The following is a 25,616-nucleotide window of genomic DNA, read 5'->3' as shown; positions in this document are numbered from 1 at the left end:
AATACAAAAATAAATTCATTTATGCATTTGGTTCTATAAATAATAAGATTCTAAGAGGAATTATTATTTAATTACATAGATCACGATGATAAAATGTTTGTTGTTCTACTGTTAGTGTTTCACTTGAACATCCACCAACTGCTGACACAGCTCACATGGCTGTTCCAATTGTTAATATCTGATGATGCGCGATACACCGTCAGGTAAAGTCAAGTACTTTGTTGTTTTATAACAATAAAAAAGATTTTAATTTTGCTTTCTGTTATTCATGTCTCGCTTCCTATTAAAGTGGCGAAGCCTCCTTCAAGTCCTTAATTAACGTGGTGAGTCTGCCTGTTCAGGGTAGTAGAAAATTCTACTAACCTGAACCTCTGATCCTACCCGTAAGGGTCCGTCTGTTACGTTAGATCTCTTGGTGTAGACCGTACTTACTTCTCTATATAGTCGCTATTTATCTGTAAGGGATTTATATGTGTTCCTGAGAGCAGTGTTGGCCTAGTAGCTTCAGCGTGTGACACATCCGTGAGGTCGTAGGTTCAACCCCCGGCTGCACACCAATTTCTTAGGTAAAGGGAAACATTGTGAGGATCCGGCTTGCCTGAGACCGATAAACGCAATCTAAGGCTCAGACCTAAAAAAGTTGTAGCGTTTATTTATTGATTTAAAAGTTAAAAAATGACAAGACTCAAAAGTCTCTTTACCGCATTTACTATTTTAGAAGATAAAATTGTAACAAGAATGATTATATATATCTAATTGTTAATTACAACGCAACATATAATTAAACGGCAACATTACTCAGACAATTCAAACTCATGTAACGAATACATTATGTTGTATTTCGTATGTTAGACCGTATTTCTTGTTATACGCAACAGCCTAACAACGACAATTAAATTGTATGAAGAATGACGTCTATTACATATGCCCTGAGTTTTGTTGTATTACGTTGGAGACAAATTATCTATTAATACTATCTTCGTTTATTAAAACCTTAACTTAACAATCAAACATACATTATATACAATTCTTAACCTAAATAGTAATAATAAAAAATATTAAAAAAATGATTAAACAGAAAATTAAAACACATTTAAAAAGTTTATCTACTATTATTAGTTACTATCTAAAATAATATATATAGAAACTGCCACAATTTGATTATTTTTTAATTCACGATAAGCCATAAAAAGCAGCTACCGTAACAGTTATTCAGAACACTCATAGTACTTACTTTGTACTATACATAGTGACGCAATAATCAATAATCCCACAAGTCCTTTGAATTCGGTCTAAAGGAAGAAGCTGACATTTGATGATACAGGCTCAGAGATGAGAGCAGTATTCCATAAACTCAAACTCAAAAAATCTTTATTCATTTAGGTAAAAAAGTATACTTATGAACGTCAAAAAGAAGTTAAATTAATTGTAAATTTACATTTACTACCAGTTCGCAAGTCAAGGGCGTACAGTGGGTAAGAAGAACTGGCAAGAAAATTTCCGCCACTCTTTTTAATCGCAAAGTATTGAGTCTTACAAATTGTTTGAACTGGAGCCAATCAATCCCAAGGATTAGGATCATTTAAGTATTCGTCAAATTTACATATGAGGTCGTACTTGAGTCTTGTAGATATTCATATGTTGTACCTAGGAGAAATGACCTAGGAAAAAGCTTATCCAAAACACACAGAAGCCAGTTTATTTTATAAATCGTAGATTTTCGGATCTGTTTATAAAAAAAAACAAAATAGTGATTTATTTTAGTATTGTGTTTGTGTGTATATTGAAAATAACTTCTAAAAGTTATATACAAATTTACACCGTTTTTAAAACACGTTAATTTGAGTTTCTAGTTAATCACAGCTAAATTTAACATCTAAAATACGGTCACATGAATAACATAAATCAATCAAAGAATTTATTACCGCTTGCCTTCAAAAGTGGGCAATGTTTCGATATGTCCTTAAAAGTACACGGTCAAGTTCTTTGTCTAATCATGAACAACATGTAATTTGGACGATGACGCCAGTGCCTCCTTGCCTTATAGAGTTTTACTAGTCGCCCCCTCAATGTTTATCGGAATTATTTAACCAGGCCTTATCTGTATGTAAATTTGATTGAAAATGTAGTTTTGGAGCGCCATGAGTGGCAAACTTTAAATATAAATTTAGGTCTGATGTTCAGGAAGAGATGAAGCAAATTCTTACTTTGTAAAAATTTGTAGTTTGTTTTGTTGAACGTGTGAAGTTATTGTTTAATGATTTGTTGTATACGCTAGGTCTTGTCAGATACGCCGGCAATTAGAAAACCACTGTGATTTGTACTAACTTTACTAAAGCTGTCTTGTTTAGGGCATATAAAAATTGTTTTTCATCTCTCCTTTTATGTTGCTTAACGTAAGAATGAGCAATGTTAGCCGAGTGGGTTCGGTGCTAGCCTATCGGGTTTTAATATTCACTTTTTCACAAACCAATTATGAGACTTAAACACTAGACAATTGCTTAGGTATAGTAGCGTAAATTTCGTCTTGTGTTAGAATTGTTAATTTCAAGCGAAAAACCGTAAATATCCTTGCAAACATAAAATTGTTCTTCAATAGCTAACACTATAGAGACTCGATTCTGTTTAACTGAACGTTATTTTATCGATTCTGAAATAATTTCCATATGTAGTAACCTACAACAGTAATTCCATTATTAAATAACTTTGTAATTTGTCATTTATCGATTTTACAAAACTTCAATTAACTTCAGAGGAAACACAATTCGCGATATAAACTTTTACAATTACAACATTGTTTTCTTTATGAAATATTTCGTTACGAATACCATTTTACAAAATTATTCTTAAATAACCTTTGCTAATAATTCATAAGAACACCTACGCTTTATTACGACGTGTTTTATAACGTTTACGAGCAAAATATAACAATTTCTATAACATTCAATGGAGCCAATACAATAAGGTTCATTCATATTATTCAATAGTTTCAAGTAATTTTCATCGAATCGAGTTAAATTTAAAATTCTTTATAATTGTGGAGTGTAAAGTGAATACGTAATTTAGAAGCACGCTGAAGTTTCACCCCTTCGTTGTTGACATCCCCAGATGCCGCACTATCGTTCCATGCATCACCTGGACATACGTGCCCTCCATTAGGCCACATCTCACCCAACATCAGATGGGATTGTGGCCAAAAGTCTGTCCAGTTATGTATAAAAAAATACGTGTTTGTAAATGCAATGATAGAAGGTCGCAAAAAAAGATTTGCCGAGTCCCACCGGTTTGCAATGAGGGCGTTTCTTCAAGAGAATTCAAATGGATATCGACTTATGAACAGGGCTCTATGTAGTCCTACAATGTTAGCATGGAGTGCTTAGTGAAATACCGTCTTGCACCTACTATTTTGACGGTTAATCTATTCATAGGAGCTGGCATTAGGTATTTCAGAATTCTAAAAGCAGAGCATACCTCTACCTCAAAGGCCAGCCCGTACTTGAAAGCCTCCTGGTGTAGCAGGTGTCCCATCATAAATATATCTTATTATACTGTTTTATTCAAAGTTTTCTTCAAAGCCATCTATTTCTGCCGGTTTACTGTTATAGAAAAAAAACACATTACTGTACGCAACCAAGTCTTTCCAAGGATGAATAGACTGTTTATCCTACGATAAGATGTTTTTAGGAAAATTTCGACTTTTGATAATTATTTTAAACTTTATTACAAAATTTATACTTTACCTAATCTAGTTAAATAAATTATTATCTCTTCACATAGGCTAAAAGATCTTTAGATAAGCTGATCAGCAGTCTGTGTATATTTTTAATTACAGTGGCTCGAACCCAAGGAACCCAGCTTAGTTAATTTTTTTTATTTACAGCCAAATTCTAACTAAAAATAATATAAAACGAAATATTACATAATTAAGTTATTTAACAAAATTGACAGAGCGAGCCGAATGCATAGCAAAAAGGTTATGTTTTAATTCGGCAGTGGTAATAATTTTCCTAAACGTACAGCCTCATAATCTCTCCCAGCAAGTATGCGTTTTTCGTTTCGTTTTAAATTATGCTTAAACGAAATTTAATTACAACTAATGAATCATAAGACGAGTACGTGACTGAGGACTTTTGTAATGTGCATTAATTATGTAGCACCCTGTAGAACTCGTAGGCGCCGGACCGGATGTGCGTAGGCGGTAAAGCCATTTCCACGATTTTCACAATATTGACGCGTAAACTGTGTAGCCAAAGCAGTGCGATTGCTGAGTGGGCATATGAATTTTAATCAATCACATGTAGGTATGACAATGTCAAATATTGAAACAGTAACAATATTACGTTAGCATTTTTGTGACGTCAAAACTTAAGATGACTAAATATTATTTTCCATCATGCAATTCCGTTTTTTACGTAACAAAAAATTAGCTACCATTACAGATTACACTAATTCTACTTATACAGTAATAGATTTAAATATTTACAAAAAAGTAACTATTTTTTCCAGTTATTTTTTTCTTGAAATGTAAAATTACGTAGACCTGGTTGTCGTTATAATGATCGTTGTCACAAGTTGCACATCACATTATCAATCTACAAATGTCTCAACTTTCGTCGGCGCCTACTCTCTCGCACTTTGACATTTACAAGGTTCGGAGACCAACAGGTTGTTGCCATAGTTACGGCATTGGAGCCACGCGACCTTTCCTTATTTCGTCTCCTTTATCGAAGTAATGTCTAAGAATACGTGGGTAAAATATTTTCTTCGTACAACTTGAAATCTCTAATTAATTTCTTTGGAAATTCTTGAATTGCACGATAACATAAAATGCTCTTTGAGATTTTCTTTACAGATGTTTTTGTAAGAAAGATATTTCCCGAAGAGATAGTTAAAATAGCATTTATTCATTCGAAATGGAAATAAGCCGCTACAGAATTAATTGATGAGTCGTTGCCTACGTAAACACATACGTCAATATGACCTTATAAAAATAGCATTACGATATACTGCATAGCCGTTACGTTGTTTTGAATATGATCAATTTTATTTTTATCCAAAGCGATCTGACGTAACCGGTCAGGTATCCGGGCACGGGTCGTGACGTCACGGGCGCGTGGCTAATTGCGGAACGACCAAAACGGTCTAGCGCTGAGCAGAGTGAATCAGCGGAGAAAGTGGTAAATGACGAGCTCGGCGAGCCTCCGGGCCCACGCCGCCGACTCCTAAGCATCGGGCGTCCCGCGCTTTTCGGAGGACGCGCCATTTTCTCGCGCACGTGGGCGAAGCGAGGGCCTCGCGCGCCATTAACGCGGCCGTCGTGAATGAACGACCGCGGGAGGCTGCCGTCCATTGATAAGACGAGAGTGACGGGGGCGGCCGCCCGTTCGCGTCGCTCAGTTCCTTGCGAGGTGCGCGCGGCACGAGGTGCGAATGTGTTCATGTTCTGTGATCGCGTAGTTAAGTGTATATGGTGGCGTTTGGTTTACGGGGATGCGCGCGTGCGATGCTCTGTGCGACAGCGATGCGGCGCGCGGAGGACGAGAGCGCGCGCCAGGAGGACGACGAGTTCGTGGACATCTCACAGATGCAGCTGCTGGAGGCCGGCCCGTCGCACGGGCCCTACGCGGTGCCTTACGCCGGCCCGCCACCGCCGCTCGCGCAGCCCCAGCCCTACCACTCGCCGGCAACAACGTCGGTTGACGACTTCTTCGCACTTTACTTTACGCCGACTACACACGGTGAGAACTCGTTACAGACGCTTATGCTGCTTCAAGTAAAAATCCTTCTAAGATGGTGTATTACTTAAATAATCAAAAGATTCAATGATCCTACTTTGGTTAAGCACGTGGGCAAAATATTATGTACTTACTTCATGGCACTGATTTAGCCGGCAATTTGTGTTAATTACTGAGGTCAACCGCTGGTTGTAAATTTAATTTTATACACAGTTTTGATATCAGTGACAAGGAAAATATTTGACATTTGGGAATGGTTACAGTTTCCCGCAAAAAAGTAAAGCACAGCACAAGCTACAAATATTCTTTGAAATGTCTTGTCTATTCTAGGAATTCGTAATTAACACACATGTGAGAAAATTAAAATGTATTTTCGTTAAATATTTGCGTCGTGATTTGGTAATATTGTGGACTTAGTCTAAAACTAATAAAGGATTATATCGAATATCGATATTAATAGACAATGAAAGAGCCATAAATTAACAATATTATGTCATTTAAATATGAATGGCCCATAGACTAGTTTTATGAATTAATACATATGGCAACGCAGATCGTACCACAGATTATACCATGCAACAGGTTTCTCGCCTACGCACTTTTTGTGCATTGTTAAAATAACCTAAAATTATAGAGTGATAAAGTATAACTATGCTTAGCATTATTATATAGGACTTGATTTCTGATAAATAATTATGTCGAATATATTTTATTTAACAATACATATAATATACGTCTTTCATAAAAATAACGCGGAGCGGGGATGAATATGCGTTTATTATATTTTTTTTTATTTGTTACATTTGGGGTGCTTTGGTCAATTTAATCAATCAGAAACGTAAATCATACGTTTTACGTGCAATTTTAATGGTATGATTGTTATGATGTTATAGTTTATACTTTATATGTCACTGGCCTTAGTATATATGTTAATGATTTAAATATTTTCGGCGTACTGGTGGACAGAAAAACTGTGTACAGTTTGTGTTTCCGCCACACCAACTTCATTTCTATTAAGATCATTTATACAATAAATAAATAAAATAAATATATCAATAAAATAATAACGAGGTAAGACGCGTGGTAAAACCATGTTTTTTCTAAATAGCTTATATTTACGATAACACTTTTCATATCCAAATTATTCAAACAAACACTTCCTTTCTACATAATACAGAAATTTACAGATTAGAAGTTTGAATATCTTCAATTACGGTCAAGGAACTTTTAACTACATAAATTCCCAATTCAATTTATTCGCCAATTTTAAGTAACATCCCCATATTCTCGGATTGTGAAGTCAATAAACTCGGAACTCTATACTAATATTATACTGCTAAAGAGCTTGTTTGTTCTAATCTTAAGAAGTACTGGTCGGAAGTAAATATACTTTTTCGATAGTCACGCGTTAATTGAACAAGCGAATAATCAAAATAAAATTATAGAATACCAATGGTTTAGTTTAATATCTAAATCATTGAAATGCTTATCATGTATTTAAAGTACACGCGACACAAGTATTTCGGATCAGCATTTGATATGAATACCGGATGAACTAAACTGTGTTTGCAAAATGATATCAGCCGACAGCGACATCAATACTGTAATCTAGACAAAAGATGCTTATTAACAATACTACTAACCAAAATATATGATTTTTGCTATTGAGGTTCACGTATTCTTCAAACTGTGTTTTATAACACTTAGTTCACTATAGGAAAATAGCTGTTTTCTGTATTAATAATTATTAATGAAACATATTATATACTAGGATTACGGCTGTAATGCAATGTTTATGCCCTATATGCCATGTATAAAACTGCATCAGCCTAATTCAATCCCCACTGAAGTTCTTCGTCTGGTGTCTCTCCATTACTTGGAGGTTGGCCGCCAGTCCCGTGAATCGTGTCTTGTCCTGTTCCACATGCAACAACTCTTCCGTTCACTCCCTTACGTTATGAAGCCATGATATTTGCCTTCTACCACTACACCATTTACACTGGATTTTAACCATTATAATTAGTTGAAGGAGTTGGTAGCATGGCGCAACACGTGGTCCAACGCCAATTAATACATTACCATTATTAAAGCTTGATTCATAAATCAATACCACAATTAGTTCTTACGTAATTAGTAATTTCTTAATAAATAAATTCCATCTCATAACTCCACCTTTCTTGGCGATTCCTTTAAGGTCTCCGCAGTTAGGCTATGGAATTCACTTCCCGTCCCTATTCGCTTAGCTCCTTCTCTGTCTTCCTTTAACATTCTTCTGTACAAACATTACCTGTCCACATCGCATCCCTAACTTTCTTTCCAACTACTAACTCACGTGAGACTTATCTTAAATTATCGTGATTTATGTGCACTTTTTATTTTTAATGTATCATCTTTTTAGTTGAGTTTTTTTTTTGTTTCTGTTTAGTTTTATCTTAATAACTGTGTATAACATGTAGTTTTGCAATACTTGCCTATCTTATGTAATTTAATACATTTTTTTTAATCACAGCGGTTGCCTGGACGAAATCCTTCGAAAACGATAAGGCCGCCAGTTGCCCTCCTTTTGATTTATATTCAAATTTTTTTATATTGTAGTGTAACGAAGTGTTAATAAATAAATAAATATTAGTTGTGTAATAAGTTAAAATAATTAAGGTTATCTTTGTTAGTGTTCTAGTATTTGGAGTGCCCTTTTAAGGGTAAAAGCCTTCTACATATATTGTTCATTTCTTTTTGTCCTGAGCCAACATTCATCTAATAAGTTCCTTTTTGTCATATATTCAATTTGGCTGGTCTTATTTAGAGAGCGCGATAAAAGATGGACAGTTAAAACAACAAAATTGTTGTACTAATAAAAATAACTCATAATATTGAATTCATGTCAATCGGCAGGGCAAAAGACTCATTTCTGTATCTGAAGGTAGTCTTAAACCAAAATGATTCTAACTGAATACCACTTTAGACAACTTTTTACAACTAATTGGGCATTTAGCATTTAGAACTAGCAAGGACCGTCGGTCTTTTTAATCGTCAAGTTTTTAGTTTATAAGGAAATTGCCATGCCATTACCATTGACATGCTTATTGTTGAATACATTTGGCATATTAGAACAAAGTCATCACAGCACTTATCGTAGTACGGTAAAAAATAGTAATTGCACCTCACCGCTTTCAATCTTGTGAATCATAGATTCTAGAATCAAACAAGCTTGTAAAATATTTTTCTCGCAGCATACCCGAATGGAGATAGACTATGAAAATAGGCGGAGTCTTCAAACACCTACAATATGATTGGTTCATATGAAAAAGCGATAAAACATTTTCTCTTTCATGCAGGAGAATACGAATATATCTACCAATCAGCAGCTCCCATTCTGTTCATCTTGTTCTAGCCTCGCCAATTCTTTTAAAGATTTTTCGAACTATTTAGAGTCATCAATTGTAATACACATTCTAGATACAATGTAAGCCTGTTTCGGTATCTTAATTATTTTTAATGAATTGATGATATTGTTTAACTAGTTTTTATTAATATTGTTGATTTAATAGTCGAATTTTAGCATATACCCAACGTTACTTTTACTCTTTATCATTCAATAAACGATTTACGAAGTATTTGTTTCCTATTAATAGACATAACGGGTACACAGACTTCAAATACATCACAGAAGCAATATCAAAATTTTTTGTGGAACAATAATCAAGTAGAACTTACTATTCATATACCGAAGCATTCCGACGAGTGTTAGATAGCACAAATATAAAAGTCTTTCCGTGCACAGCCGAGGATCGAACCGATTACCTCAAAGGTGAGATTCACACGCTGGTGTGACTGCCCGGAGATCTTTATTTGCTAGCAAAGTCTATAAACTCTAAAGAAATCGGTGCAAGAAAAGTACCTGGCCCACGCTGTGCAAAATTAAGGGAGAGGAAAGAGGAAGTGGAAGAAAAATCCAAACTTCGAAAAAGCTGGTTGTTTTGGTTAAGTAGTATTTCACTGAGGTACAACGGATGCAGCTCTACAAGACTCATGTACTCCCTTATATGGAATACTGATGACATCTTTGAGCCGGTTGTTCCAAATACTTCCAGCATCTTCCTTTTGACCACACTCAGCAAAGGGGTTGTCGAATTGTCGATATTCAATGTAGGGCTGATCGGCTTCATTCTCTCTCTATGCAAAGACATTGCGCCTCTATACGTATTCTGCAAAGTGTACTATGGAGAGTCTTCTGAAGAAATGTTTGGGTTGATCCCTCCGGGCTCGTTTTAATCGCATAACCTCAAGTACTACAAGTCTTCCACAATGGCTTGATAACACATTTTCTTTGCGAACTAGCGATTGTGGAATCAGTCTTTCCTAGGACCTGCAATTGTTTTAAAAAGAGCATTAAATCTTCCCACTCATCCACTAAGATAGGTGCTGATGGGCTACAATGACTGCTCTTTTCGGCACTCCCGTCCCGCTTGTTTACTTCTCTATTCTGTATAAAAAAGAAAGTAAACACTATGGAATGGTTCTGATGAAATCTACTACGACTTCTTTTACCTTGATTTAACTAATAACTAGTATTAAAAGTAAAAATATATGTTTATGTTTTAGTAAGAGTACGTTTTTATTTTAAAAATAAAACGCTATCTCACAATCGGCGAGACAGCTAGTCTGTCGGCATGTCAAGACGATAATTAACTTTACAAATATAGAATTAGAATGCTGTATATTGTAGCATTTTCTATAAAAAATATTTTTTTGCCCTGAAAAGAAACTTTTAATTTCATAAACATTTATACTTTTATTTATAATTGACATTAAATCCTTAAAGTTTAGAAATTAATGGGACAGTTACTCTAACATACGTATTATTCAAATTTATTAATTTATTAGTTCACTACATTATATATAATGGTATATCAACAGTATATGTTACAAGCTATTTCCTAAAATACATGACAATTACGGTGAACATAAATGTTACAAAACACATTCATACACCATGTTCCTGCCTACAATACTAGTAGACGTGCTTTGTTTCATGTTCCTCACATCAACACTAACTATACAAAATACTCAGTTTTGTATCAAGCAGCCCGGACATATAACGACCAATATTTAAGCTTTGACTTGTTTATGCTATTGCGGCATATGGTTAAAAGGAGTATTAACAATATCCATAGAGTAAATTCATCTGCATCATGACCATACTCCACTTTCACTTAAATACCATCACTTTTACAGCATCTCACAGCACAGCCAAAATTGCGTATAACTTTGTTAAATGTTTCGAATAATTTTAGTGTTTTTTCCCTTTTGTAAATGTTTGGAACCTATTTGCAAATTTTATGTATTCTATCATTGTCTATATTTTTAGTGTAATTGTTTATTATATATATTATGTATGTTAGCTGAAGTATTACGAAATAAATACTATTTCTTAATTGGGACCTTGATAGTGTAGAAACTAAGTTTATATTCACTTCTTCAGGCTTACCCCAGTTTTAATTCAAGATTCCATCCTTATTTACATGCTATGCGACCATAAAAATCGAAAATACTTTCGCCTTAAATTAATTTTAACTATTTTTTATCATTCTTTTGTGGTACAAGATTGCAATACATATTGATATTACGTATTCCCAGTCATATTATGCCCCAGATTTTGTAATTCAAACGTTCTTATATCGCTTGGCCCGGCTATGTTTTGAATTTCGCACGTAGCTAATCCTGTAAGACACTAGATGAGTGAAATATAAATTTAGGTCGAGTCATTAGTGAATTATTTAAAAACTCACGACATCTTGTTTGTGGAAAATATCGCTTTGTCTAGCTTTTATTCTTGTTCATAAAACGCTATAAAAAAATACCATCCTTCCGTATCACGTCGTTGTCCGTCGTTCCACAACAAAACACCACTATGTGGAAGCAGCTGCCCACTGAAGTAGTTCCGAACAAATACGACTTAGGGTCCTTCAAGTCCAATTCCACCAATTCTTAAAAGTCTGGCAATGACCATGCGAGCCTTCTGGCAATGTAAGTAGCCATGGGCGGCGGTCGCAACATCAGGTGAGCCTCCTGCCCGTTTGCCTCCTGTCACAAAAAAATGGGCTATCTGAATAACACTTTTGACAACCTACATGCTAAAAATCGATAAGCAAAGTAAGAACTACAAGAAATAGCTGGTTGATCATATGATTAACATTATTAAACTCGCTTAAAGACGCTATCAAGTTGCTTAAACTAGTGGCTTGATGCTTAGTTAAAGATTGCATAAGCCATAAAAACAGTGCATTTAAGTTGCGTTATATAATAATAATAAAGACCGTTTATGTCTTGTCACAAATTATGACTATTTTTTTCTTGTTATCCTAACTTCCTTCAGTACCATTGATTGGAACCTCTTCACGGCCTCCGCCAGCTTTTTCTTTCTTTCTCCATTCGCTTCCTAATAATAATTCTATAGCAACATCCACCCACATTTCTAGGGCACCCTCTTGTGTTTCCCTTTTATCTGTGCATTTTGTTTAATACCTCGCCCATTGCCACTTCTGTTTGCGGTTATAAACGTTAAAAGAGATGTAAAATTGAGAAAACCCACTGCTTTTAAGCGTGTGAAAAACCGTCAAACGAGCCGTTTTAAATTCTTTTACATCTTACCGCAGGTCAAAGGGATTTTGTAAAACTGGTGACTAACATATCGTCAATCAGTGGCACCCAAAGAAGGGCAGCAATGTGTCACGTAACCGCGTCAAAATAACTACCTACACGTCACTTGAGAAGGCACATACCATTACACCTAGACCGAGATGTCCGATAGCGCTTTTGACAAGCCGCTACGTGCGTTTGAAGTTCCGACAAATTGACTCGTACCAAACTAGTGTGCGTGACAGTTGACTATCAATTGTTTCTTTTAAAAATTGGAATGGTTCATTTTTAACCGGTATATCAGTGATGGTTTTACTTCTGTATTTTTTTGGAAGAGTTATAATAGTCTCGGCTTATTGCAATACTATGGTAATTTTGCTTTTGTAAGCAAGTCAAGGTAATGTGGTGTGATAGCGGCAATTGGATACTACAAATGAGCGTTTTTTTAACTGTTTCTGCTGCGCACTAAAACTATGTGGAACCAGCTGTCCACTGAAGTATTTTCAAACCCATTTGACTTAGGGTCCTTCAAGAAATTAGCGTACCAATTCCTAAAAGGCCGGCAACGTAGTCGCGATCACTCTGTCATTGAGAATATCCCTGGGAGGCGGTATCACTAAACATCCTAAGAGGCTCTTGCCCGTTTTAAAAAAATAAAAATGAGGCTTAGTGCACAGTGCTAAGTGTGACTATCGTATGTCAAAATCGTATTGGATTCCGAACAAGACCATCTGTACAGGTTTTAATTGCGCACATAGAAAGAAAATCCCCGCACAGCCAGGTTTCCACGCGTGACCTCAGTGCTGACGAATTTCAATTCAATTTGCGTTTTTTCAAGCATGAAAATATTCCTTGAAATTGTCGTTCTGTATAGTACAAGCATTGTTTATGGAGATTACGGCCGCACCTGCGCCCAATGACACAGAACAATAGTTATCATTAGCAATCATTGACATTCGTCTTGTCCACTCACACAAGATCTCAAACCTCTTGAAATATATTGACAAACATCGCCATTTTCTGTCACTTTTCATCTCAGCATAATCATCATTTGACAGAAAGAGAGCCATGTACTGATGTATCTTTAGAAATAAGAAATGTACGGTTCCTGGGTCAAATGCTTTTCACAATAGTCTATATTATATTCAGTTTATATTTATTATTTACTTATAATGAATTAATGCTAAATAAATAAATTTTGTTTAAAGTATGAGATAAAATGCTGAAGAAATTGCCTGTGTCTGGCAATACTCTCGGGGCATAACTCCGATGATTTAGGAAATATCGGGTTAATAAAACTAAGAAAACCTTACTGAGAAAAATGTATAGCCTTGGCTCGTACAGTAGATAATATTGTTATTCGTAAATCTTAATTATTCCCGTACGTATGAGTCTCTGCGAAAGGATAGTTGTTGCCCAAGGCAGACAAGGCTTTGATCTTACCTTAAAAGATAGTCAGAAAGAAAGGCAGTCATGTTTCTGCCCCATGGAAGAACCAACAACTTAACTATACTACAAATAATTTGCTAACTCCACCCACAAGATAGACTTTTTAGTTAATAAAGTTAAATAAGCCAACAAGTATTAGCTCCGTCTCTATATCGTGTTATGCCTTTAAACATTGAAATTTCCACTCCTTAGATGAAACTTTGAGTGCTAAGTCTGACACAACTAAATAGAATACACCAATGTAAAATATCTATACACTTTGAAAACCACTGCGAATGTCGAAATGACCAAAGCAAGTTAATTTAAAACTCGATAAATTATTGCTAATGCCCAATTTGCGTCGAACGGTTAACAATAGCAGTTCCCGCAATTACTTAAACGCATGTCCTGATACAATCTCTGGCTTATTGTCTTACTCGATACAAATGCAATTACGATCACTCGAGTATCACTTACAGCGGAAAGCGGAAGCTTAAGCTGAACGATTTAGCGGATAACGAAGTGTTAGCAACATGCTTACTAAAATTTGTTTTATTTTAATTGTTTAAAATAAATTCCGTCACTTTTGGGTTTTTAAGTCTCCTGTCCAAAAGCCTCTTCTAGTCACTGATTTGTCTGACAGAAAAATAAAACTTCCATTACGTGAAATAATAAAAATGGCGTCAATTTTTTTTTCAAATTAAAATTTACTTTTATCATTTTTTTGTGAGTGGGCTTAATTAAGTCGGCATCGACTTTGACATTAAAGACGATAATAAAAAGAAAAATAACGATAAATTTTATATTAAAAATAATAAATCAATTTAAATGTTTTAGTAATATTACATTTGACACTATGACAATTGACTTCCACAATTACAGATGAAATGAGGAATGACATGTCCTACATAATTTTGACACAACGCAGATAATTGTAAAGCTGTCATTGTGCAGACTAAAATTGCGAATGATTTATTACAGTTTCTACGGAGTAAATTATTATCTGCATTTGTTCTGTGTATGATTTCATGCGAATTTAATATGTAATACAATGTTGGTTAAAAGGATTAAATATGCGTTTATTAAATGAAAAATAATGAAGATACCTGACTACGAGAGTCGCCGAATACTATATTTTCGATAGAATATATCGAAAAAAAACCCAAGAAGTTAACAATACTGACACTGACAACGAGCCTACGAGGCGAGCAAAAAGGCAGTCATCGCAACCAATGGCCAGACATTAAAATCATAGCGTAACAGTAGTTGTTTGGAAGTATGTTCAGAAACCAGATGTAAATGAATCAGGCGGAAAATTTAAAACAGAAAGTATTAAATCGCTACGTTTTACAGAACGACATACTTAACCATCTTTGCAATCGTTTTTAAATTCACTTTGGACAAAACATTAACCTTAAGCACAAGTGAGTCACGCATTTTATTCAAGTAACGTACGAAGTTGTGCAAATTGTACATAAAGTATTCACAACTGCAATCTGCTTATCTCTGGACCGGAAGCCGACGGTATAACGTTTAGTTCTAAATCGGGTACAGCCACAGAGAAATGCAAATATTTATTTCCTTAAATATTAAAAGAATACAACAATTTTATGGCTCCTTACCACCGGCTCTGTATTATTAATATTGATATATTGATTTTTAATTATAAGTTCTAAAAGAACTGCGTATGCATAAAATTATACAAGAAAATATGACGTTACAAATTTTACACACATGCACATCAATTTTATTAGGAAAAAAAGAGTGTAAAATATGTACTTAGAAGGAAAGTCTATTGGTCCAGGCGGGGATTCCAGGGATACGAGAGATACACTCTGTCGCACAATGATTTTTTTGAGGTGACTTAGAATTTAGAATTAATATAATAATGTAAGTATGTTGTCGTAATATTTGCAATTAATTTAACCTATGGAACTTTTGACCGGATTTTAAATGACAATTCAGTTTAAATTAATATTTATATTCTCGTGGGCAACGAATTTTTACCAGCGCTTTATATAACGACTGTAAGCTGCGATATGTATCAACGGAACATTCTTAAGTCTACGTGACTTTAGCTAAACGGCTACCGTCTTTGTGACCATCCTAAATACTACATAAATACACATCAAACTAAATATAAAAGTTATGAGAGTTAACAATAGTTTTTTTAAAACGACATTAATTACCACTATTTTATAATAATAATAATTAAACCCGGTTAATTCCAATGAAGAATACAACGTTTAGTTTTTAGATCTGTTATATAGATCTTCATTTTTCTTTTTATCCCAATATCCTAACTTCCTTCAGTACCTTTGATCGGAACCCCTTCATAGGTAAAGACCTTCACCAGCTTTTTACAAATATCTTTACCCATAACATTCTTTTTTCATTCACTTCCTGCTAACACTTCTTTTTCTTCTACCTTTTTTAAACATAATTAAATCATAATGTTTAAGTAAGAAAACAGTAATTATTATTTTTATTAATAGCTTTTGATTCCCTTGAAAGTTATTGATGTCACAGAATAAATTAATATTATTTGAATTAAATAAACATCTTGTATTCGTACTCTACAGTGCAGTGTTGGACTAGTGACTTCAGCGTGCGACTCTCATCCCTGAGGTCGTAGGTTCGATTCTCGGCTGTCCGCCAATGGACTTTCTTTTTATGTGCGCATGTAACATTCGATCAAACGCTGAAGGAAAACATCGTGAGGAAACAAAAAGTTAACAGTGTGTTTCAAGCACAGGAAGCTGATTACCTACTTGGCTAAAAGATTGACAAATTATCATGAAACAGATACAAAAATCTTAGACTCACACCTAAAAAGGTTATAGGGCCACTGATTTTTTTTTATTTCTACCTCTAAACAATTGATTTATCAATAGACTTTAGCTATTCGATGTAGACCATTATCCCAGTACATTTCGCAACAGGTGATGACAATTAATTCGACTCGAACTGGATTTCGTGGAGCGTCGGGACAGTTTTAGTTTAAAAAATAGGACGATTGCACAAAACCTGGTGAAATGAGATTTGGCCCACTTCCAGATACGAAGCTATTAAATTTAGACGACAAATTAAATAAATACTTCACTGTAAGTGGCTGAAGATTATTTCAGTTATTTTTCAGACTTGTTCACTGAATTTTAGTTATATAATGTATACATTATTTTACTTTCGTATCTAATTGTGAATCATGCACATGTATTTACTTAACAAGGTGGAAACATGCTTTAATTTAAACTTTACTGACATATGTCAGTTAATAAACTGTATATACCTACTAATTAATCCATTTTGTTTATTTTTAAGTAGTACCTAATTTTTACACATCTAGCTATAAACTATCTGATTGTAAAATTATTTGTTTGTACCCTAACTTCACAAGAGTTGTTTGCTATATTATTAGTCATAAGGTCTAGGTAGTAAACATATATATATATTAATGTTTTTTAACTGTAGTATAACCGGTGTAGGTATTATTGTGTCGTCATATCGCATAAGTAGTAACTGTTAAGATATAATAATCTTGTGGGAATTAGTAAATAAAAAATTACATGGGACAGCACGGACTAAATCTGATTATTGGGATCGGGTCAATGATAGGCCTGTTAGTCTCTGTTTTAGTCGATTAAAAATGAGAGATTTTCGTCTAAGTGTCATTCATTCAAAATATTACGTAATTATAACATACCTTCAAATAATCTTTTGAAAACGCCTTCTATAATGAATCTGTTTAAACGCGTAAAAACACGTTTTTGTCTCCCTAAACCGAGAAATTCATGTAATAATTTTGATGTAACAATCATTTGAAATTCACTTGAATATCGTTTTGATTGAAGCATTTATTTTAATACCGATCAGACAAAGATGTCGCACGAGTGTTCATTAACTAATTATGTGTCGCGTGCCCTCCTTGAATCATCGCTAATGTAATATACAGTCTAATAGAAAAAAACGGATACGTTAATTGGAGACTCGGACCATACGTATCGAGTTTAAAATTTATTTATTCGTGAGATCTCAGCAGCTTGATCTTCTCGTAATTGTATTCGTCAATATGATCAGTTTTCTTGAGATTATCAGATCACTGTACGTTTAGTTTGGCTTCTATTTATTAATTAAACTATTAAGCGTATTAAGTGTTAAGGTACTGTAGTGTAGAGTCCTGAGTTCATAATGTTATACGAAAACAGAAATCATAATTACGATTATACTAATAAAAAAATCCTTCCGTCATGGAACTAATTAAACTTGTACTCAAAATTTAAAACGGGACGTTTACGTTTACAGGAATTCTGTTACTTTAATTGAGATCTAAATGTCCAATAGCTAAGCTGTGCTTAAAACAGTTTTATTGGTCTGTAAAGATAGCTACGACAGTTAGTAAATTACTCGTAACATTGAAGAATGTCAGTCTCCTGTTGCAATTTCAGAAGAGATCAAAACACTTGTTCAAAAAAGGCTTCCGTGAACATGCTTTTCTTTGTCGTTGTCAAATCAAATTTGTATGGTATATGCAAAGTGATAAAGGTGGGAAGTATTTTGTAAATCAATATCAATATCAGGAGGTATCAGGTCTATCCCCGGCTGTGCACCAACATACTATTTATGAGCATTTAACATTCTCTTGAACGGTGATGGAAAATGTCGTGATGAATCCTTAGACAAAAAAGGTGACGGCATATGTCAGGCACAGGAGGCTTATCACCTACTTGCCTATTAGATTAACAAATGGCCATGACTGTTTCACGACAATTTGTCAATCTGAGGCTCAGACCTAAAACGGTTGTAGCGCAGGACGCTCATCTGATTTTAAGTGATACCCTGAAGACTCACATTTCCAAAAGGCTCGAAAGGACCTCATCAGTTTTTTTTAGAATTATAACCTCTTTTTTTAAAGGATCCTAAGTCGAATTGGTTCGGAAATACTTAAGTGGGCAGCTGGTTCCAAATTATGTTGGTGCGCGGAAGAAACGCCTTAAAAATGCTCACTTGTGGAATGATGGACGCCAAGGTGATACAGGTGTAATATTGTATTCTGCCTCTACGTCTGATGATGAAACTCTGCTGCAGGTATTAATGCTCTGAACACTGCAAGTAGGAAAGAGACAGCACATCTCTATGTAACGTTTGTTTAAAAAAATATGAATAATAATAACAATTCATAGAATTTGTTTATAAGTGTGACAAATAACCATAAACTGACCGAGATATGGAATGAGTCGTCCCATATGTTATTTATGGTGCTCGGTGCAATTGCGGTCAGGACCCTGTGACCGCTCGTTCATCTAATTAGTGGCGTCTGCGCACGCGTCTAATGTAACTAAAGCTGTATGAATGAATTGTTATAACTGATATTTGTTATGGTCTTTTAGATGGCATATTTATGATAACTAACTACACCAACACAGATTATTATAATAATACACAATTTAGCACAAAGAGCAAACACACTTCTGTATTTATATGTTAGTTTTTATTTGTAAATTGCTAATATGTATCTGCATATTGTTCGTTCGAGTCTCGGCTGTGCAGTAGGGGTATTTCTATGACAAATAATACTTAATTAAAAGGACACGAAGAAATCGAGAGTGAGTGTCAGGTACTGATGGCGGATCACCCACTTGCCTATAAGGAAGAAATTATCAGTCAACAAACTTAATACTTAATATTAATTTAATAAATAAATATTAAAATTAGTGCATATGTGAGAGGAGTGATATTTTGACGTTAATTTCTTATTAAATTGAATCTTTGAATAATAATTATCAACTTTATTCATGACAGAAATGTAGTTGTGACAAAATGTATCGAACGTTTTAATATTTTACTGCTGGACTAAAAAACATTTTGTTTGCTAGTGAATAATCTTATTGTTATTGAAAATCAAATAATATTATTGTTCTAGATAATTCCCGATCATATTATATACACCCTATTAACGCCTGTTAATTATACTTCAAATAGTAATTAACAAATACTCATAATGTTATAAATTTCATCTAAAAACTGATTACGTTAGTAAAATTAATGCACAGGTTACATTACCCAAACACATTCAGGCCAAAGCAGTTTAATCTATGGAAGATCTTAACTCTACATTCTAAATAATATTGCGCACATAACATCTGCAATTAATTTATGTTATTAGTCTATGCACTTAATAATTCCACAGTCCTTCGTACGAATTCATTCAGTAGTTCAGAGCTAGTTCACACGTGAACATAAATGCTAAATTAATAATACTATAGATAACTATTTTATTTTGGACAATAACTATTTATTGCAGTGTTGGCCTAGTGGTTTCAGCGTGCGACTCTCATTCCTGAGGTCAAAGATTCGATTCCCGGCTGTTAACCAACGCTTTTTCATTCTATGGCCGCATTTAACATTCGATCGAACGGTGAAATAAGACATCGTGAGGAAACCGGCTTACCTAAACCAAAAACGTTGACGGCGTGTAGCAGGCACAAGGGGCTGATCACCTATTTGCCTATTAGTTTGACAAAATAATGATTATGAAACAGATACAGAAATCTGAGTGTTGTACCACTTAGCCTAGATTACAGTTAATTTAACGTTAAAAACTTTATTATGTAGTATGTGTATATGTATGGCAATGAATGTAGTGTTAAGAATTTTGTGCGCATATTTATTTATTTACAAAAGCTTGTCAACGCTCGACACACTGATACAATGTACAAGAAAAATAAAATACAAGATTTAATGTGACAAGCACTTATAGACAAACCACAAACGCGTGAAGATAAATCAATACATAAATTATTGATAGACCAAATCAGAATGTTTAAATAAATTTTCTGTTTACGAATTTTGAGTAACATTACGATAGAGATAATCCATCTCAAAATGTTTTATTTAAGTTAATTCTTAGAATTAGTTAAGTTTTCTTTTTTTCAGATATTAGATCAATTACTTTTGTCATTAAGTCTATAAATATCGGACAAGCCAAATTACGAGCCAATTAATTACAATTAGCTGAAGTACTTGCGTAACTCATTTATGAGTTTTCTACGTTACTTTTGTTGTTATTGGACAGATAAAAGGAGATTCTACATTCATTTTTAATGTTTTTTTTTTTTGTATTATGTTAAAGAAATGTATCTTACTCAGATAAATGCTAAAATTTATTTTACCATACTGGCTGACGGAAAGAATTAAACAGGTCGCGTATTGAACTAGATGATGCTGTTGACCAATCACAATTAAACGAAACGCGCCATCATTTTTGATGATGTCGATAATAATCCTAAGGGGAAGGTGAAGGGGATCCATCACAAAGATTAAAACAATAGAAAAGTGGGGGGAGTCATACAACAAGCTAAAATGGGCAAGGTTACCAAATGCCGGCGTAAGGGCCATCCAGCATCCAGGTGCGAACTAGGGCAGAGTCAAATCAAGCGTGGTTTTGACCAAGGTTCAATGCCCCAGTTAATGACACACCTCGAACACAGAATGTATCTGGTAAATCTATATGAACGGCAAGTTCAGCAACTTCAAGTAAGAAAAGAAAGATGGAACGGTTTTGCAGCCTACGAGACCAGGTGGTTCATCAGATGAAATATAGTCCCCACAAATTAAGGTTCCCAGAAACATGGCTGTAATAATGTCTCTTCTGTGTCTCTACACAGTTATAAGTAAATTGATAAAAATAATAATAATCCCAAGGTCCGACTCTTTTTCGCTTTTTCATGACATAATATATATAGAGATAGAGAATATGAATAATCCTAAATATTAATTTGACTTCAAGTCTTCGTCAACCGTTGTCCTCGCCTGAAAAGATCTCTAACGAGCAACTTTGAAAGAAAAAACCCGCAAGGAAGCGGTAGCGTGGCCGTCCCAAGCAAACATGGAGTCGTACATTGATGAGGCGAAGGGAGTCGTATAGACCTGGAGCGAGGTGAAATACGAGCTTCAAGAACGAACGCGATAGAGACCCACTGTGGTCGTCCTCTGCCACATCAATGTGTTTAGGAAGAAGAATATTATTTGCACCCTCGAAGCTGTTAACAATTTCATATGTCACCCTATGCAAGAATTCGATTATTTTATGACCACTCATCGGTATTTTCTCTCTGTTTATTAAACACACTGTATTCTATAGTGTCAAACGTAGTTTTCAGTTAATTGCTACTACATGTGCTATATTATTTAATAAATTACGCATTTAACAGCGATATTTTACAAGTATACATATAACAGATGCAATGTATGGATAATGAAACGTACATTAGTTATGTATCCCGGCCTTGTACCAGTGTGTGTGACGCAGATATTTCTACGTTCATACGTTCTATTATTTAGAAACCCAAAGTACGGTTTTGGTGTAAATTTATTTTTATATGCAAAAGTCCTTCAGTCAAAATAGCTCATTTTTTAATTCATTTTCAGTGGATAAATATAATGAATGATCAACCAATAATCATGTCCTCGAAACGACATTTATAATTTTAAACAAACAATCGTAATATCTTTTCTCGTAGTAATGTTTAAAAATCTAAAATCTGATGTTAAGTGACCCGTGGACTTTCAATGTCAGAAGGCTTGCGAGTGCGTTGCCGCCCGTTTATGAATATAAAATGTATCCACAATTATTATGATAAGATCGATCGTTCAAACATGCCAACATTAAAGAAAACTCTAAATTTCTTTATACAGAACACTATGTGGAGAACGTTTCATAGCGGCAATAACAAATCTAAGTTCGATTCAATATATCCTAATTCTTTTTCCCCGAATAAGCTAAAAATAACCGTTTTTGAGACAAACAATATTTGGTGAAAACGTAACATTCACTAGCTAACTTCAAAGACAAATAATTCTATATTTATGTAAAACAGTGGGTGGGCAGGCTAAATATGTATATGTTATGATTTGCACACGAAATTTGCTTTTTTTTAAAATAAAGAATAGTATGAATCTGCATTAATTATACCGTACAAATAAACTATTACTAATGAGTTTATTTCAGTAAAAGTCTGGCAATTACAATGAAAAACACTTATTTTACGAATATAAACGTGAATGTATTATGAAATATCTGTTTCAATAGTCAAACACATTCTTCTTCATTACCATCATCCAAACAAAATCAATTGGTTTAGACACCCTGTATAATAATGTAAGGAAGACAGCAGATGGCAATGATACAGTGTGTTGGCGGAGACGTCTTAGGTAAGTAGAACTTGCAGACCTTACCTTGGCACCTACGCTAGTGAAACTTTGCTCTATTATGCTTAGGGCACTGTAGTATTGAAATTTAATGAATGGAACATGTGATGCAATAGCAAGCCTACGCGTGAAGCTTTAGTGTAGCTTAGAACTTTAGAGACATTTTGACACGAACCTTGAATTTTATATATCACAAGTAGTTTATATAAAAAGCAAAGCGCCACTCACGCGAGCGATACATATAGTAAATAGGATTTTGTATCGAGGTAGATCAGATAACTATTAGTTTTTCTTTCTACAAGAATTGCTTGCTATCTTAGTTATAAGATCTACAATTGTAGGATAATAAGTGTTATTGTAGCGTTCTATAGCATTGGTAGAAGCTGTTAAGATATAATAATGATGTGCAAATAAATTAAATAAACCCTTTATTACCTGACCGTTAAAAACAAATAAATAATTGGTAAGAAAATTAAAGTTTATTCACCAACCACTTTCATGTTATACGCCAACACGAGGTTAGTGAATTTGTATGCTTCGTTCGTATGTGTGTATCTAAATAGAATACATGAAAACATTTTTACTGACCCAGCAAACTGTTATAAATCACTGATAGTAGAAGATATTACAGTACTAATATCTTTAAAAATTCGCAGTGGGATATTCAATTTTTTTCACAATAAATATTTTTAGAGTGTGGTTACTCCTAATTAAAACAAATTACGTCCTTTTTTCAACGCTATCGAATACTCATAGAAAATATCATCATCCATCTTGTCTTTGGTTATAAACACTGTGCCGCGGGGATTTTAAACGTAAAAGATATCTTAAACTAAATAAAGGAATTACTAAATGTATATAATATATGGTTATATATAAATGATACTGATGTAGTATCGCGTGAACAGGGTCAGAACACACAGTTTTACTTGCTCATCCGTGGTTTTAAACACCGACAACTTCTCAAAAGCTGCGTACTGCGCTTTCACTCGCCTTAGTTTAATCCTATCACGAGTGTCATACAATGCACTATTTTGTTAATATTTTGTAGTTCCCTCATAATTTTGTCGGTTTCACTCACTTTTCATATTAGCAGATTTTAACACACTGTTTTCTTCAATTTTGATTCATATAAAATATCCTATAAAATGTTTTTTTTTTAATTTAAAATTATCCCTGTGGGACGTAGGTACATATCAGCAATTATTTTTTATATAATTTGTTATTTATACCATCCCTTGCACCTGCCAATATACAATTGATTTAATACTAAATTAGTGAAACAAACGACGTGATTAAAATCTGGTATAATTAGTGTATGAAGGCTTGTTATGAATGGAGGCAAGCGCCGCCCACTCACTCATTCATATGCCCTGTGTAACCTTACATATAGATACATATATGGATTTATATGTAGGTGTTAATATACTTGTTTTATATATATGACAATAAATATATTAAAGTTGGTAACAATATACGATAGGTATAATAGGAATTTTCTATATTTTCTTTGAAAATCTATGCTGTGGATCAGCAATAAATTCAAAGACAAATCATGTATCAGCGTACTGAACCTCGGAGTCATTCCCCACAAACACCAACTAAGTAACTTTCCTTACTCGAAAGGCGTTAAAACTTAGAAGAAGACAAGAGAAGAAAGACTTAAGAGTCTTTCCTCCAAATCTAAATGTATAAGTATTTGAGCCACACCAACTAAGTAACTTTCCTTACTCGAAAAATGTTAAAACTTAAAAGAAAACAAGAGAAGAAAGACTTAAGAGTCTTTCCTCCAAATGTTGTTTATTATTTTCTGCTTGCTTCTTTTAAGCTTTTTTGCTTAAGAAAAGAAAAAATAAATAAACTTATAACTTTTCCATGAAACTCTTTTAAGAATAATCCAAATCCTTTATTCATAAAATCTTTTAGTGAATAGCGTCAAGTCTTAATAAAAAATAAAAAGATGCGCTCCACAACAAAGTGTATGGATAAAGGCCCGAGGTGATTCATACACTCTTTTTATTCTTTTTCACGTAATGAATGTATGCAAATGTTATATTTTGATATTCGCGTCTAAAAACTATTCATCTATTTAATGTTTTTTTTAACATCCGCCGCCCGTGGACAATCTCAATGCCAGAGGGCTTGCGAGATGCTAGCCTTTTGGGAATTGGCTTTAAAATCATGTAGCGTAACGAAAGTACAAAAGTAGCCTGGGTTAATCTCTGCAAGCTTTATGTTTTAGCGGGAATGGACTCCGGGAGTCTCACACAAAATTCCCTATTGCATCACCTCACGCCGGTTTTCTGTAAGACGGTGGTAATTAAATAAGACAATTAAAATGTTCAATTCAATTATTTTTATTGGTTTAAATACTGATTAATTATATTTTATAATTAGTCTGTCAGTACCACTTTAATGAAAAAATTATTACACATTTATTTGAAGCCACAACGTCATATCAGGTGTACAACCATGGAATATTAATATAGGTAAAAGATTATTTTTATTTACTATACATTGACCTCATACTCAGCTATTTTTAACATTAATCCAACCGTTTATATAGGTTTATAAACTTTTTTCCGTATCCGTTAAATGTCTGTAATT

At 34.1% G+C, this 25,616-nt stretch overlaps 1 protein-coding gene across 1 annotated transcript in view; it reads left to right on the top strand.

Moving 5' to 3' along the window:
- The first annotated feature begins 5,324 nt into the window (after nt 1-5,324).
- The window catches only part of LOC123712854 (early growth response protein 3), a 41,629-nt gene continuing 21,337 nt past the window's right edge, over nt 5,325-25,616 (top strand). Inside the window, exon 1 of the mRNA XM_045666179.1 lies at nt 5,325-5,738. Coding sequence (XP_045522135.1) covers nt 5,468-5,738 — 271 coding nt within the window. The 5' untranslated portion in view covers nt 5,325-5,467. The remainder of the gene's footprint in view (nt 5,739-25,616) is intronic.

The sequence above is a fragment of the Pieris brassicae genome, chromosome 8, assembly GCF_905147105.1.
Source record: "Pieris brassicae chromosome 8, ilPieBrab1.1, whole genome shotgun sequence".
In the NCBI taxonomy this organism is placed as follows: Eukaryota; Metazoa; Arthropoda; class Insecta; order Lepidoptera; family Pieridae; genus Pieris; species Pieris brassicae.
Note: the sequence above shows the minus strand (reverse complement) of the source record. Positions and strands in the feature narration are given on the sequence as shown.